Below are 13404 nucleotides of genomic sequence, written 5' to 3' on the forward strand. Positions count from 1 at the left end.
TTCTGCCTGGGGAATTCAAGTGGAAGTGTACTTGGACCTGCTAAGGCATTTGACACCGTACCCCACAGACCGTTAATATGCAAGTTAGTTTGGAAAAGTCAATCTGTAAATGGATGGAGAACTGGCCTAAAGACTGCATTCAGAGAGTTGTAATTAATGATTCATACTCTGAATGGTCTATGATTATTAGTGGTGTACCCCAGGGTTCAGTGTTGGGACCTTAACTGTTAAAATCTTAATAAATTATATAGAGTTTGGGAATAAAAGTACCATTTCTGTGTTTGCAGATGACACCAAAATATGTAATGGCATTAAGTCCATACAGGATGTCTATAATCTACAAGCAGACCTGAATGTACTGTTTGATTGGCAGCCAAGTGGCAAATGACATTTTATATAGATAAATGTAGTTATGCACTTGGGGGATAACAACATGCATGCTTCATACTGCCTAGGGGTAATACATTTGTAAGGACCAAAAATGAAAAATTGGGGTTTGGGTAAATCATAGACCTAATAATAGCATGCAATGCCAAGCTGCAATATCTAGGGCTAGCAAAATACTTTTTAAATTAATAAAAGGAATGGAGGAGCTCAGCTATGAGGAGAGATTAGCTGAACTGAATCTATTCTCCCTTGAGAAGAGATGTATAAGGGGGGATATGATCACCCTGTATAAATATATAAATGGTCCACATAGAAAACTCTCTTCCTGATTATTCACTTTGAGATCATTACAAAGAACAGTAGGCCACTCTTTGCATCTGGAGGAAAAGAAGTAAAATCTCTGGATAAGGAAGGGATTCTTCACTGTGTGTCTGTGAACCTGTGGAATCGGCTCCCTCAGGAAGTCGTTTCAGCAAGTATTATAGATTGCTTTAAGATAAAGCTGGATGCTTTTCTAAAAGGACAATAAATAACTGGAAATTAAAGTTTTAAAGCAAAAACAATAGAAATTAATGATCCAGGGAACATACTGATTGCCTCACATGATCAAGAAGGACTTTTTTACTTTGTTGAAACATATTGTACTGGGCTTTATAAGGTTTTTTTGCCTGCTTGTGGATCAATCATGTCTATAGGGTTTTTATCTGGAATATGTTTATTTGCCTAGTGGTTGAACTTAATGGAATTATGTCTTATTTCAACCTTACTATGTAACCCCAAACAACCTTTGGCGGAACCCTTGTTGAAAAACAATGAGGGAGAGTAAATGAAAAAGGCCTAAATAGAACTAATAAAGACACTACATTCAAGTAGCTGTTAGCTGCAATAAATTTAAAAGATAGCTTTAGGTTTGTTTTTTGGTGATTCAGTCCCCCTCTGTGTGACCATGAACAAGGATCTATACTGTACACGTTCTTTCTGTCGAAACATGTTTAAAGGTTTTCTTGGCTATAACAAAGGTCACTTGCAGATGTCTTCAAGAAAACAAAGTATTGCTGTGAGTTTTCAAAACCACCCTCCAGGGTAATTCCTCAGCCAGAAAGGTATAATACATCTTTGGCATACTCTTCAGACAATACAGATTACAAACCTCAATATTTAATTAAGTCAGGATGTAGAAGTAATGTACAATAGTTTATTTGTTGTACATAGAAAAGATGTTGGCTGTGTAGATGGGGGGTTTGAAGGGAGGGGAGCCGTGTATGGAATATAGAGAGACGATACCATTTTTTCTCTGGAGCTAAAAGGAGAGCATAAAATGACACATTTTTCTTGATGGTTTGCTTTTATTTTTAAAATATCTGACAAAAAGTAAACTTTAGTTAATTTTAATGATTGCAGTAAAAGATATGTTTTACTGTGGGAAAAGGTGAGAACCCTTATTGGATTTTTATTATGGTTCATGTATTTTGGCATTGATGACTCCTATTTTATATTCAAGAAGTAAGGGTAAATCTCCCTATAGGGGTCAATGAAAGCAGATAACATTTACGTACAGCAAAAACATCAAGCTATTCATGGAACAAACCCCTCCACTATATTTAAAACAACAATAAGAATGTTTGGTAGGAGCTGGGCTTTACGTATTATCTTTTTTAAAAAAAATTTAATAAAGCACCTATATAATATGAACATATAAAAGAAGGGGACGTAGATGACAGGCTTGCATACATAACAAGTACAAACTGAGTTAAAAAGAACCCTGTCTACTTGAACATACAATCTATATTGACAAGATTCATATCTATAGAATCTTAAATAATCTTTTTGTAAAATGCTTATACCAGACGGCCATTTAAACCTATGACATATAAGTACCAAGCAACCTGTCGCCCACTTTTAACAGGCTACAATGCTGCCTTTTAGCAAATCTTGTTGTAAATCTTAGAAAATTTTAGCAAATCTTGTTGTAAATACATTTTAATTACAGAGGGGAGATTACAGGAGATTTCAAACATGAGGACATTAGGACTAACTACTAACAACCCCACTACCCAAAGCAAACCTGTACTAGGTAAAAATACCAATGCTGAGTCTTTAAAAATGCTTGTTACCTTACTGTCTACTTTGAATTTAAAGAGAAGACCAGAATCCTAATCTCCATACAGTACTTGCTCAAACTAAATAACAGGATGGGCATGGCTGCTACTTTCAAAAACAGAGGACAGCTACACCCTCCATACATGTTTCTCTTCAAAATTAATAATTTGCACATAGTGAAAAAACAGATATAACGAAATGCTATCAATGTTATTTTCAGTTGACTAAATATAAAGGAATGGCAGAAGTAAATCGATTTGGAAAAGGTTTCGAAACAATTTAAATCTGTGTGTAAAAGTATTTTTCTTTAGACAAAACTTGCTGTACTTTATCCTCATGTACAAACAACGTGACAAATATATATTTTTTTATTTACAGTGAAAAATAGTATCAGGTCATAACTTTTGTGAATTTTTTATGCATTTTACAGCAGCTGACCCACATAAATATGTTGATTTTACACTGTAAGGGACCTAAGGGAAGATATTTAGCTGGGCCTCCCTGCTTCCAGTATAGACAAGCAGACAGGTGTCTACACTATTCTAGTTCAGACAGGTAAAAAGGGGCCCTCGTATGTACCGGCTCAGAATTCTCAAAAAAAATGTTAATTGAAAATAAACTGTACAGAATACACAGCCGGTAATTTATGTGAGGTATGCTCAGCCTTTCCAGGGGCAGCTACAGCTGGTGTTATGATTTACAACTCTAAATAATATAACATTTAGCGCCAGACAGATCTCAGCACATTTAGCACAGACAGACCTCAAGGTCTAAAAAAGTCCTTCATGATAGTTATTTACATTTTTACGAAAGTTGTACAAAGTATAATGTTTCTAAAAAGAGTCTTGTTGATTAAAATGGATTCTTGTTTACAGCAAAGTATTCTATTTGGCTTAGACATTGACAATTTTAGTAAAATTTAAGGTGTCATCCCTTTCCAGGGCTGCTTTTCTAATGCGACTATGGACTACCCCACCCCACCATGTCACAATAGTTTTAGGGGAACAGCCCTTCAGTACAGCAAACTTTACCGGGTTAAGGTATTGTTTACTAATGAGAAAATATAATATACATCATACACAGAACAAAACAAGATCATATCTTTATCAACCACTGGGACAATCGGTAAGAAAAACATTCTGTGCATTCAAGTGCAGTCACTTTTGAAAATTTTAGTTGCCTTGCTATGCATGTCTTCAATTCTATGTGTAATTTTGTAGGGTGAAAGGATAGACAGGCTTTTGGAGGCAAATTGGAAGGTGAATGTTAATATTTTAATAATGTATAGTATACTCCTATACTTTACACAAATCAAATAGGTTGTGATACAAAAGAAGATGTATATGCGATTACTTCTATACAGTTCACAGGTATCAAGTATAATCCCAGCAAACATTTCAATGGAGTCTCAAGCCCGACGCGTTTCGCCCTTAAGGCTTCCTCAGGGGAGATTTGAGATTGGGGAATAACTTGAAAACTAAAGTTATGTCTAATAAGGACATGATGGGTATAAAGAAAGCAAAAAATTAGAAAGAGAAAGAGGTAAACCAATAAGTTCAGTTTCACTGCTAAATCCAACATGTTTTAATACATAGAGTTAAATAAATATTTAGGTTATAAACAATATTACTTACATTACGAAAATTGCAGTAAAAGAGTGTAGATAAAAACATCTGCACGACATCCATTTACTCATATCCTACACATTCAATTATAAGCCACTTCTGTCACACATTTATTTTTTACCTTCAATTCTAACACTAAAATATTTTTTTAGTTGCTATCATGTATAACCCCCCCTTCCCTGATTGGAATAAGTCGGTTTGGAAATCCTGCAGATGCTTTTATCTACTCTCTTTCACTGCCATTTTTGTAATGTAAGTAATATTGTTTATATGTAAGATATGTAAAGAACAAAGGAAAGGAAGGGTTTTTTGGCAAACAAAAAAAGTATTGTATTAAGTGATAAATCTCATAAATAGCAATACATAAATTATCTGTTCTGGTGAACCACCGGAGTTGTAGTCCCGTGTGGTGAGGTTCAGGCCCCAGGGGGCACTATACATACATTGACTAACATTATGCGCACAAGTAAATCTGTAGTTGGTATAGTACAGAACAACATATCTGTTTGTAATAATTTTTTTCCCTGACGCCTTTCGCCTGTTATTGGCTTCCTCAGGGGTAGCAGCAGTTCCGTGAATTTGTACGCATGCAGTTATAATATATGGTCTGTTGTGCACCTTGGGTCAACTGATGTTATAGGTATAGAAAATCCTAAACATATAGAGCCAATATAGAGATGTTTTTAAATAAAAGTACACTTCAAACATGTACTCAAGGCATGTTTGAGTACAACTGTTCCTCTGCATGCATTAACCAGCACACACTTCTGCCAAAAGGAAAACCTCCTGGAGATCACTGAAAAACCACAGATTTCTCCACTATATCTTATGATGCTTGAGCCTACCTGCCTTGAGTACCTGCCTTGGGAATATAGCAACCAGGTTGATAAGTTTTGACAACTAGTGTATAGATTGATTGGCAGAGAGAATTTTTGTTTCATGGGCCAAACGTACTTGCACGTTGCACTGCAACGATTTACTCTAATCTGTTATTTCAGCCAGTGAGAGGGTCATTTATGTGTGACAATGTAGGAAGAAGTAGAAAGAACAATAGATGCCAGTTTTATTTCACAGCATCCATGCATTACATTAAAAAAACTATGAGTTTTTTACATGAGGAAGGGTAGGACTTGTAGACAGGAAGTAGGTGGTAAACAGTTGTAGGACTCCAATCTGTTCATGGGAAAATAAAAAGCACAAGAGGTCCATATGCAATACTTTTTAATTTAAAAATTTGTCTTGTTCGATTTATAGTTAGTTGGACTGAATTCAACTTACTGTGACATATTCATTGGCTGTTGTATTTTAATACATTGCAATAAAAAATCACTAACAGGACATTGTATGTTTTTATTTTTCAGAATGGGGGCTACCAACGCCCAATTTTGTCGGCTCGGGGGATTTTAACTAAAGCAGCTTCCCTTCCACCGGACCATTTATCACCAGACTTTTCCAGGGTTATATCAGGGACACCCTCAGAGCGGATCTCTCCTCTCCGGCCTAGTCGACCTTCTCCAGCAGGATCACCTCGCAGCCGTCCTATCCAGACTAGCTCCTCAAATCTACATTTATGTCAGGACTCTTTCAACAAGAATCCATTAGCTAATCAGGACAGTACAGTAGTGACTCATGAACAATTCAAGACAGCACTTCGCATGGTTGTAGACAAGGGAGATCCACGTTTGCTTTTGGAGGATTATGTGAAAATTGGTGAGGGGTCCACCGGAGTGGTTTGCATTGCTAGAGAAAAACACAGTGGGCGTCAAGTTGCTGTTAAAATGATGGATCTCCGGAAGCAGCAACGTAGAGAACTACTGTTTAATGAAGTGAGTTCTTTATGTGTAATGTGTAGCTATTTTGTTTATTTATGTTTAGTCCTCAAGTGCCTATTTCAAAGTACCATACACCATGATAAGGAACGTGGAGAGGAGCCTGAACTTTGCACGGGAAAAAGAGACCTGAGGTTTCTAGAGGGATTCTAGTATTGAGTATAAGTATTGGTTCGTGTGCCTGGGAGGAGAATTTTGAATTCAGTTGGCTTCTTCTTTCCAGCCAGGATATTGCTTTTAGGAAGAAGAAGATATTGTACTATTTATGGGCAACAGATTTGTGTTTTAAGTGCAAAGCACCATGTCTTCCTGCGGCAAAAATATACTCACTAGTCATGTAAACGTATTCTCATAGTAAGAGGCTCCACCAAACACCTAATCAGCCCAGAAAATATGATGGATGCTTGTTAGCATTTTTCAGTGGGCCAATAAACACATGCAACAACAATTTATATTTTTTTTGAGTTACATCTATGTTCTGAGAAAATTATCTACCCTGGCAATGTATGGCAGGGGTCTCTCCCTAATGGTAAACCAGAAAATATCCTCCCAAAAAGGCCCTGTGTAAGGATGGGTAAGTCACATGTAACATTAATGCAGATAGGTTCTGCTGAGAAAGGAGGCCAAAGCAAGAGACATTCTTGGTGTCTATGGCCCTAATCTATTAAAGTTCTTTAAGGCTGGAGAGAATACACTTTCATCAGTGAAGCTGGGTGATCCAGCAAACCTGGGATGGATCTGGTCCAGGATTGAAAACATTTAACAAATCTAACAAAATGCTAATGACTTTTAGGAAATCAATTCCAGGTTTGCTGGATTACCCAGGTTCACTGATGAAAGTGTATTCTCTCCAGCCTTGGGGACCTTTAGTAAATCAGGCTCTATGAATCAGTGTACACCCATAGCTTCATATTTTGTACCAGTATACTTTTGCAAGATTTGTTGTTATGTGTGAAGTCACAGCTTTACAGCGATCCCATACTGTATAGTTCATTATTTAAAACAAAATCTGTTTAGGCTGTGTATGCTGTAAAGAGCTCAGATTAGGCTGAATTGTTGGATGAAGGTTTGGTAAAGAAGGAAACAGAAATAAAAAGTGGTAAATGTGCCTACTTAGACCATATGATAGTTGCTGGACCTGGTGCTACAAAAGACAGGCAAATGTTTTCCCAGTGTGTTGTATCTAGTAGTAATTCTGGTTTCAAGTATGTTTTTTTATGATATTTGTATCATATTGGCCTCCAAATACAACCTTGTCCACACGTTTCAAAGGCTTAGACATGTAACCATATTCAAAACAACACCTACCCTACCATAGTCAATCCACACCAAGTGAGAAGACCTCACTGCTAATAATAAAAATAATATTTTTGTAAATCTGTTTTGGCCAGATTTGTTGCCATAATTTTGTTCTTTGTGTGCTACCCAGGTTGTTATCATGAGGGACTATCAGCACGCCAATGTTGTGGAAATGTACAAAAGCTATCTTGTAGGAGAAGAATTATGGGTCATGATGGAGTATGTGCAAGGTGGTGCTCTGACTGACATTGTGTCACAGACCAGGTATGTGGAAGCTCATTCATGTGCTGTATGGGTAATAGGAATACTTATAATCTGTTCAGACAATGAGCTTTTATCTAAAGTTCTATTAAAAATAGATACATGTCTGTGTTGTTAGCTATAGTGACCAGTCTGATTTCGTTATGTATTTTTTATATTCTATATTATTCTATATAAATTCTATATTCTATAAGCCACTTTTTCCACTTTCAATTTTCTCTTACACCTTTGTTTTCCACAATAGGCTAAATGAGGAGCAAATTGCTACTGTGTGTAAGTCTGTGCTGCAAGCTCTGGAGTACCTGCACTCTCAGGGGGTTATACATCGAGATATCAAGAGTGACTCTATCCTTCTTACATTAGATGGCCGGGTGAGCACTCATTACTTTTTCAGCTTTACGATTTTATTGCACCTAAAACATAAACATGTCAATGATTTTCTTTTTCTTTTTCAGGTGAAGCTTTCTGACTTTGGATTCTGTGCTCAAATTAGCAAAGATGTTCCAAAACGAAAGTCATTAGTAGGCACCCCATACTGGATGGCACCAGAGGTCATAATGAGGTCTGCATATGGCACAGAGGTAACTTTATGTGGCATACCCAGCTATATAATGACCAAGTAGTGTCTCATACTGTTTAATCACAATAGCGTCCTAGCAATCCTAGGAATGGAATAACACCAATTGTTTGTTTGTAAAATGAGATGGTTGACATTGGTTTATTTGAACATGTTTTGGGAATAATGTACAGGGCATTTTTGTTGTGTATCAGACATCACTGTGTAAAGCATGTAGGACTGCATCTAGTCATAGAGTAATACTGCTTTTCCTAATTATTGTAATTGCATCTCAGTTGTGTGCAAACACCACAAACTGACCTCAAAAGTCTTTTTTTATTTCCCTTTTTTCCTCTATGTCTCCTTAGGTTGATATCTGGTCCCTGGGGATCATGGTGATTGAAATGGTTGATGGTGAACCTCCATATTTTAGTGACTCTCCTGTGCAGGCCATGAAAAGTTTACGGGACAACCCACCTCCAAAACTAAGGAGCTCTCACAAAGTAAGTGATATCATTGATTTATCAGACATTTTCACATTTATGCAACATACAAAATGTGTGTGTATAGGACAGACATAAAAATGAAACTTTGTATTATTATTATTAATAATAAAAAACAGGTTTTAAATAGCACCAACATATTACGCAGCGCTGTATGTTAAATAGGTTTGTGAACTTTCCCCTTTAGTGGTCAGACAGAAAAACAAATGTGGACATTTTTGCAATTTTTATGTTTTATTAATAATAAAACAAAAAAATGATTCTAATAAATTCTTATATTCTGAATGACAAGTTTCGTCTTTATTTTGCACCTAATTCACAAACAGACAGAAAAACAAGGGAGGCGCAGCGTGACGTCAGTGTAATCTTAAGTTGTATGAGGCAGTCGTTGCCGAGCCGTATGTTACAGTATTGTTTCCACCATTACAACAGTCACCCCGTTCCCCGAATACTGATTCACATCTGATTTGTTTTATTTTAACTGTGTATTTTCTTTAACTGGTATATTTACTGGCATCAAATAGTTCTTAGGTCTTAAATTCAAATGAAATAAACCCAAAATGAGTGAGAAAAGCAAACCAATATTTTGCATTTCTTTAGCAATAACAAAGATAATGCAACTAATGATAATAGTAACAATAGTTATACTTCACTTAACCGTGAGCTGATCAATGAATCGGAGTCTCCACAATCCTTGTCAGGCACCAATAGGAAGAACATTATTTTACAAATGTATTTATCTTTTTAGAACAATTATTAAAATTATGAAATTAGTGGTCTGTGAGGTCCAAAAGGTCGGTGACCTCTGCTCTGGGTTGTGGAAGGGCCCTTGGTGTTCTTACCTACAATCCTGGACTGCTGGTCATGTATTGTAGGCGTGACAGCAGCAGCTGTAGGACCATAAAGCAGAACTAAACCCTTTCCTATCCTTTTTGCTGTCCAAAAACAGTGGAATCTCTATCTTTAGTTCTGAAGCCGCCATTGCACTTTCACATTTGACCATCTATTATATGGGCCTATTCCATTGAGATGACATAAGTAGAAATTTGACAGTTCAGATATACCTTTAATGTAGTTTACACTGCATATGTACATATTAAATATATATTTCATAATATAATTAGGTTTTTTTGGGGAAAAAACCTTTTGATTCTCGAAGTTAACTTGCCAGTTTTCTGTGCTCTCTGACTTCGTTAATCTCCTAACAGTTTGCATTGACTCAGTTCTTTATGTGAACTGCAGAAAACATCAGCTCTGTTATTCAGAAGTAATATGTTGGCGCTAAATAAATCCTATATATAATATTAATAATGCATTCCAAATAAGGTGAAAAGCCAAGGGTGACATCACCACTTCCTTTGGATGGGAAGAGTGTTACTAGCAGGATAACCTTGTGAAAATAAAGGATTCTGTTAGTAAAACTAAAGAGTTCAGGAACCGTAAATGAGATAATTTAAAAGGACTAATTGCTCATACTTCTTATCTAGGTTTCACCGGTTCTCAGAGATTTCTTGGATCGTATGCTGACCCGAGAGGCAACAGAAAGAGCTACGGCTAAGGAGCTCCTTGACCATTTCTTCCTCCTCCAGGCCGGCTTGCCAGAGTGTCTGGTGCCTCTGATCCAGCAATACCATAAGAGGAACTCTACCTGCTAGTCCTGGGAAACCAATACTCCACTCACTTTTATTTTATTGGATCAAATTGCCTTGCTTAGATATCGAAGGGACTCAATGACTGGTTAGCAATGCCAACTAACTTCCCGATGAGCAAAGACAGAAAAGAGGCTTCTAAAATGTAAATGCAGGCAATTAACTGACAATTATTTTTCAGAATAATTGTGGAAAAGCTGCTCGGACGTCCCAGACTTGAGATTACTACCCTCTTCACCATTCAACAGGGTTAAATGTGATTGTTTACAGTAGTTACTAACCATTTCACTGCTGGAATGTGTGAACCTTATTGGTAAATGGTAAAACATTTATTTTTTACACTGGAAAAGATAGACCTACAATGGACAAGAGCAGAGGCACCTTATTTTCTTATACACACACACACACACCTCCTGGCTATGGTACTGGCTGCACATCCTAAAATGACCAGCAGAGGGCGATGGTTACACAAACATATTACACACTATGACAATCAGTGATCATAAGATTGGTGTGTGCAGTGTGCTGTTTACTTGGGTTCAGCTTTTTAAGACAATCTAAAATAAGATCAAGCTGGACAAATAGCTGTTTTCTATAAGAGCAACCAATATGCTAGCTGCAAACATGTTTGCCCAGAAAAGCCTCGTTTTGTTTCTTTTAAAGGAATTTAGAACAACTGCCAAGCTATAAGAGGCTGTTTTAAAGTGATTTTCTTTATATTTATAGCATAAAACAGCAAATTGAACTATCTAGAAATGCGTAGCCATGAAAACATATCTGTGACAGTGTGGGCCTGATTCATCAATCTGCAAAAGCACTTGAGGCATGCTAAAGTTGCTTCTCGAGCAATATTGCCCCTTGATAAATCAAAGCCAGTAACCATGATCTTCTTTGCTGCAGCACATATAACACATGCTATGAACCTGTTGCACTTTTATCTTGGGATGTCTGCTCCTATGGTGGAGCTGTCATGTCTGTGATCTGTATTTGTTATTCACATCCACTTGACATTTAGGATTTAGTAGTAGGCAAATGTATTCAAGTTTGTGGTTGTCCAGTACACTGGTAATTCCCATTTTAATACTTGAAAACAATGTAAAAAAGAGTTTTTATAATTGTCCCACTCAATCAGGCATATTTAATAAAGCAGAACCAATACGTATCCATCGAAAGAAACACATTATCGTTTGGATAAGCTTTTCTTTCTGCTTTATTAAGTAAGCCTGTATAGGCAGATTGCAGTAGTGTGTTAAAAATTGAATTGTTATTACACACAGTTTTATCAGTGTTTTATATAAGTGGCATATTGTCAGAATTTATAATATTTATAAATTAAAAGTGACACAGCTCACATTATTTTGCCAAATGAACACAGAATACAAATAAGATTCTTCTATCCGAAATCGCTATTCATAAGATTTTATGTATTGCTTGTTCTTTTTGTGTCTTTTAAAGTGGTCACGTCACGTTCATTTACATTTCATACCTACCTGAATGTCTGCAAACACCTTATTATTAGCCATTATTATAATCTAATGATTGGCAATATCTGGGATTCTAAATTTCTTTGGTGACTACACTTGCATGGAATTTATATTATTGTCCCATTGGTTTGATGGCATTTCTCTGGATCCTTCCGATGCCTCCCAAAATCATACTATTTGGCATCACAACAGACTGGTGCTAGAAGATGTATGTGATTAATATAGACTGGTGCACATCGTTCTATGCACTTTGATAATTCTTTGTTATTATATTGGTGCTATATAAGAATGGGAAACAAAATCACATTTTCTATGTGTGTCCATAGAGTCCCCCATGTCCTAGGCACATTCTGAGGCTCAGACCTTTCCCATGCTGCACTGCTTGTAGACAGGTGGAGACTTATTAGAATGGACATCAAGGTCTAAGATTGGGGTTGACCTTGATGTACCAAAGATAGATTTGGCTAATAAGGTTATTGAAGGTGTCTGCTTTGTATCTGTAAGTTTTGTGTGACGTGACATTTTTTTTTTAACACAGATTTGTATATGACTAAGGCTGGTAAAAAGTAAATTATAGGGCAATGTGGGCACCAGATGGCTAAGCTTACAGTATGCATGCAGATAATCACAATGATCTGATATTTCATTGGTGGCCTAATACTTGCTTTTTTAAAGGTTGAATTCAAATAATGAGAAACCCCCTTTCTATGTATCTTTGTGACCCCGGGGCAGGAAATTAATTAGGAGACGCAGGACAGGAGGACAACAATGGCAAAAAAAACTTAGAGATTTCCTTTATCCACGCTTTCAAAAAAGTGTATTTGCTGCTGTCTCTGTCCCCATTCTAAATCTTTTTCATTGCTTTCTGTTTCTGTTACACCATAATCACAGCAGGAAGCGAGGCAAAGCCTCCCCAGTAGAGACAATGCCAATATTAGAACGTAGCCCTCCTGCACAATGATAATTTATAATGGGCTTTACATGGAGAGAATGACCCCAGACACATAGTTCAGGTGCTAAATACTAAAAGGATTCCAAATTGAACGTGAGCTGTTCTGTTTTTATCAGATTGGTAACGTAAAAAAAATAAAAGAATAAGATGTTTTATTGACATTCCAATAAATGTTTAATTTTTCAAATTGTCTATTTAATTTAATTTTTGGGAGTTTCTCAACAGGAAACTGAAACACAGTTACTCCAAAATTGGTTAAATTTGGTTCACAGTTTAGTAACATGGCAACATGTAATCACATGGGAGCCCATTTATAAAGTGTCATATGTCAACCTTGGTTTGATTTGTTACCAGAATTCTGCAGTCCACTGTACAAGCTTGGCAGGATACAAGCCAATGACTTCAGCCAAAAAAGCATTTTTATAGCAGGACTGGGAGGTGTGATAGAAAGATGAAGTCATCAGTGTGCAGGAGTGGGAGGAGCAATAGAAAGATGAAGTCATCAGTGTGCAGGAGTGGGAGGAGCAATAGAAAGATGGTGGGAGGAGCAATAGAAAGATGAAGTCATCAGTGTGCAGGAGTGGGAGGAGCGATAGAAAGATGAAGTCATCAGTGTGCAGGAGTGGGAGGAGCGATAGAAAAATGAAGTAATCAATGTGCGGAGTCTTTCTTTATTGTCCATTCATGAGGTGGAGGAAAGACCAGTAAGTAGTACTAAGAAAAATCAGGTCTACTTCTCTACCAAAAGGGCTCTCTGAT

At 36.8% G+C, this 13404-nt stretch overlaps 1 protein-coding gene across 6 annotated transcripts in view; it reads left to right on the forward strand.

The window, feature by feature from the left end:
* PAK6 (p21 (RAC1) activated kinase 6) overlaps window positions 1-12832 on the forward strand; it is a 59819-nt gene extending 46987 nt beyond the window's left edge. For all 6 annotated transcript variants that reach the window (XM_072427495.1, XM_072427492.1, XM_072427493.1 and 3 more), the window contains 6 exons: window positions 5474-5938; window positions 7371-7504; window positions 7746-7872; window positions 7957-8082; window positions 8426-8560; window positions 10048-12832. In XM_072427495.1, the coding sequence (XP_072283596.1) occupies window positions 5474-5938; window positions 7371-7504; window positions 7746-7872; window positions 7957-8082; window positions 8426-8560; window positions 10048-10215 (1155 nt within the window). In that variant the 3' untranslated portion in view covers window positions 10216-12832. The remainder of the gene's footprint in view (window positions 1-5473; window positions 5939-7370; window positions 7505-7745; window positions 7873-7956; window positions 8083-8425; window positions 8561-10047) is intronic.
* Window positions 12833-13404: the final 572 nt, after the last annotated feature.

Source organism: Pyxicephalus adspersus, chromosome 12, assembly GCF_032062135.1.
Source record: "Pyxicephalus adspersus chromosome 12, UCB_Pads_2.0, whole genome shotgun sequence".
Lineage (NCBI taxonomy): Eukaryota > Metazoa > Chordata > Amphibia > Anura > Pyxicephalidae > Pyxicephalus > Pyxicephalus adspersus.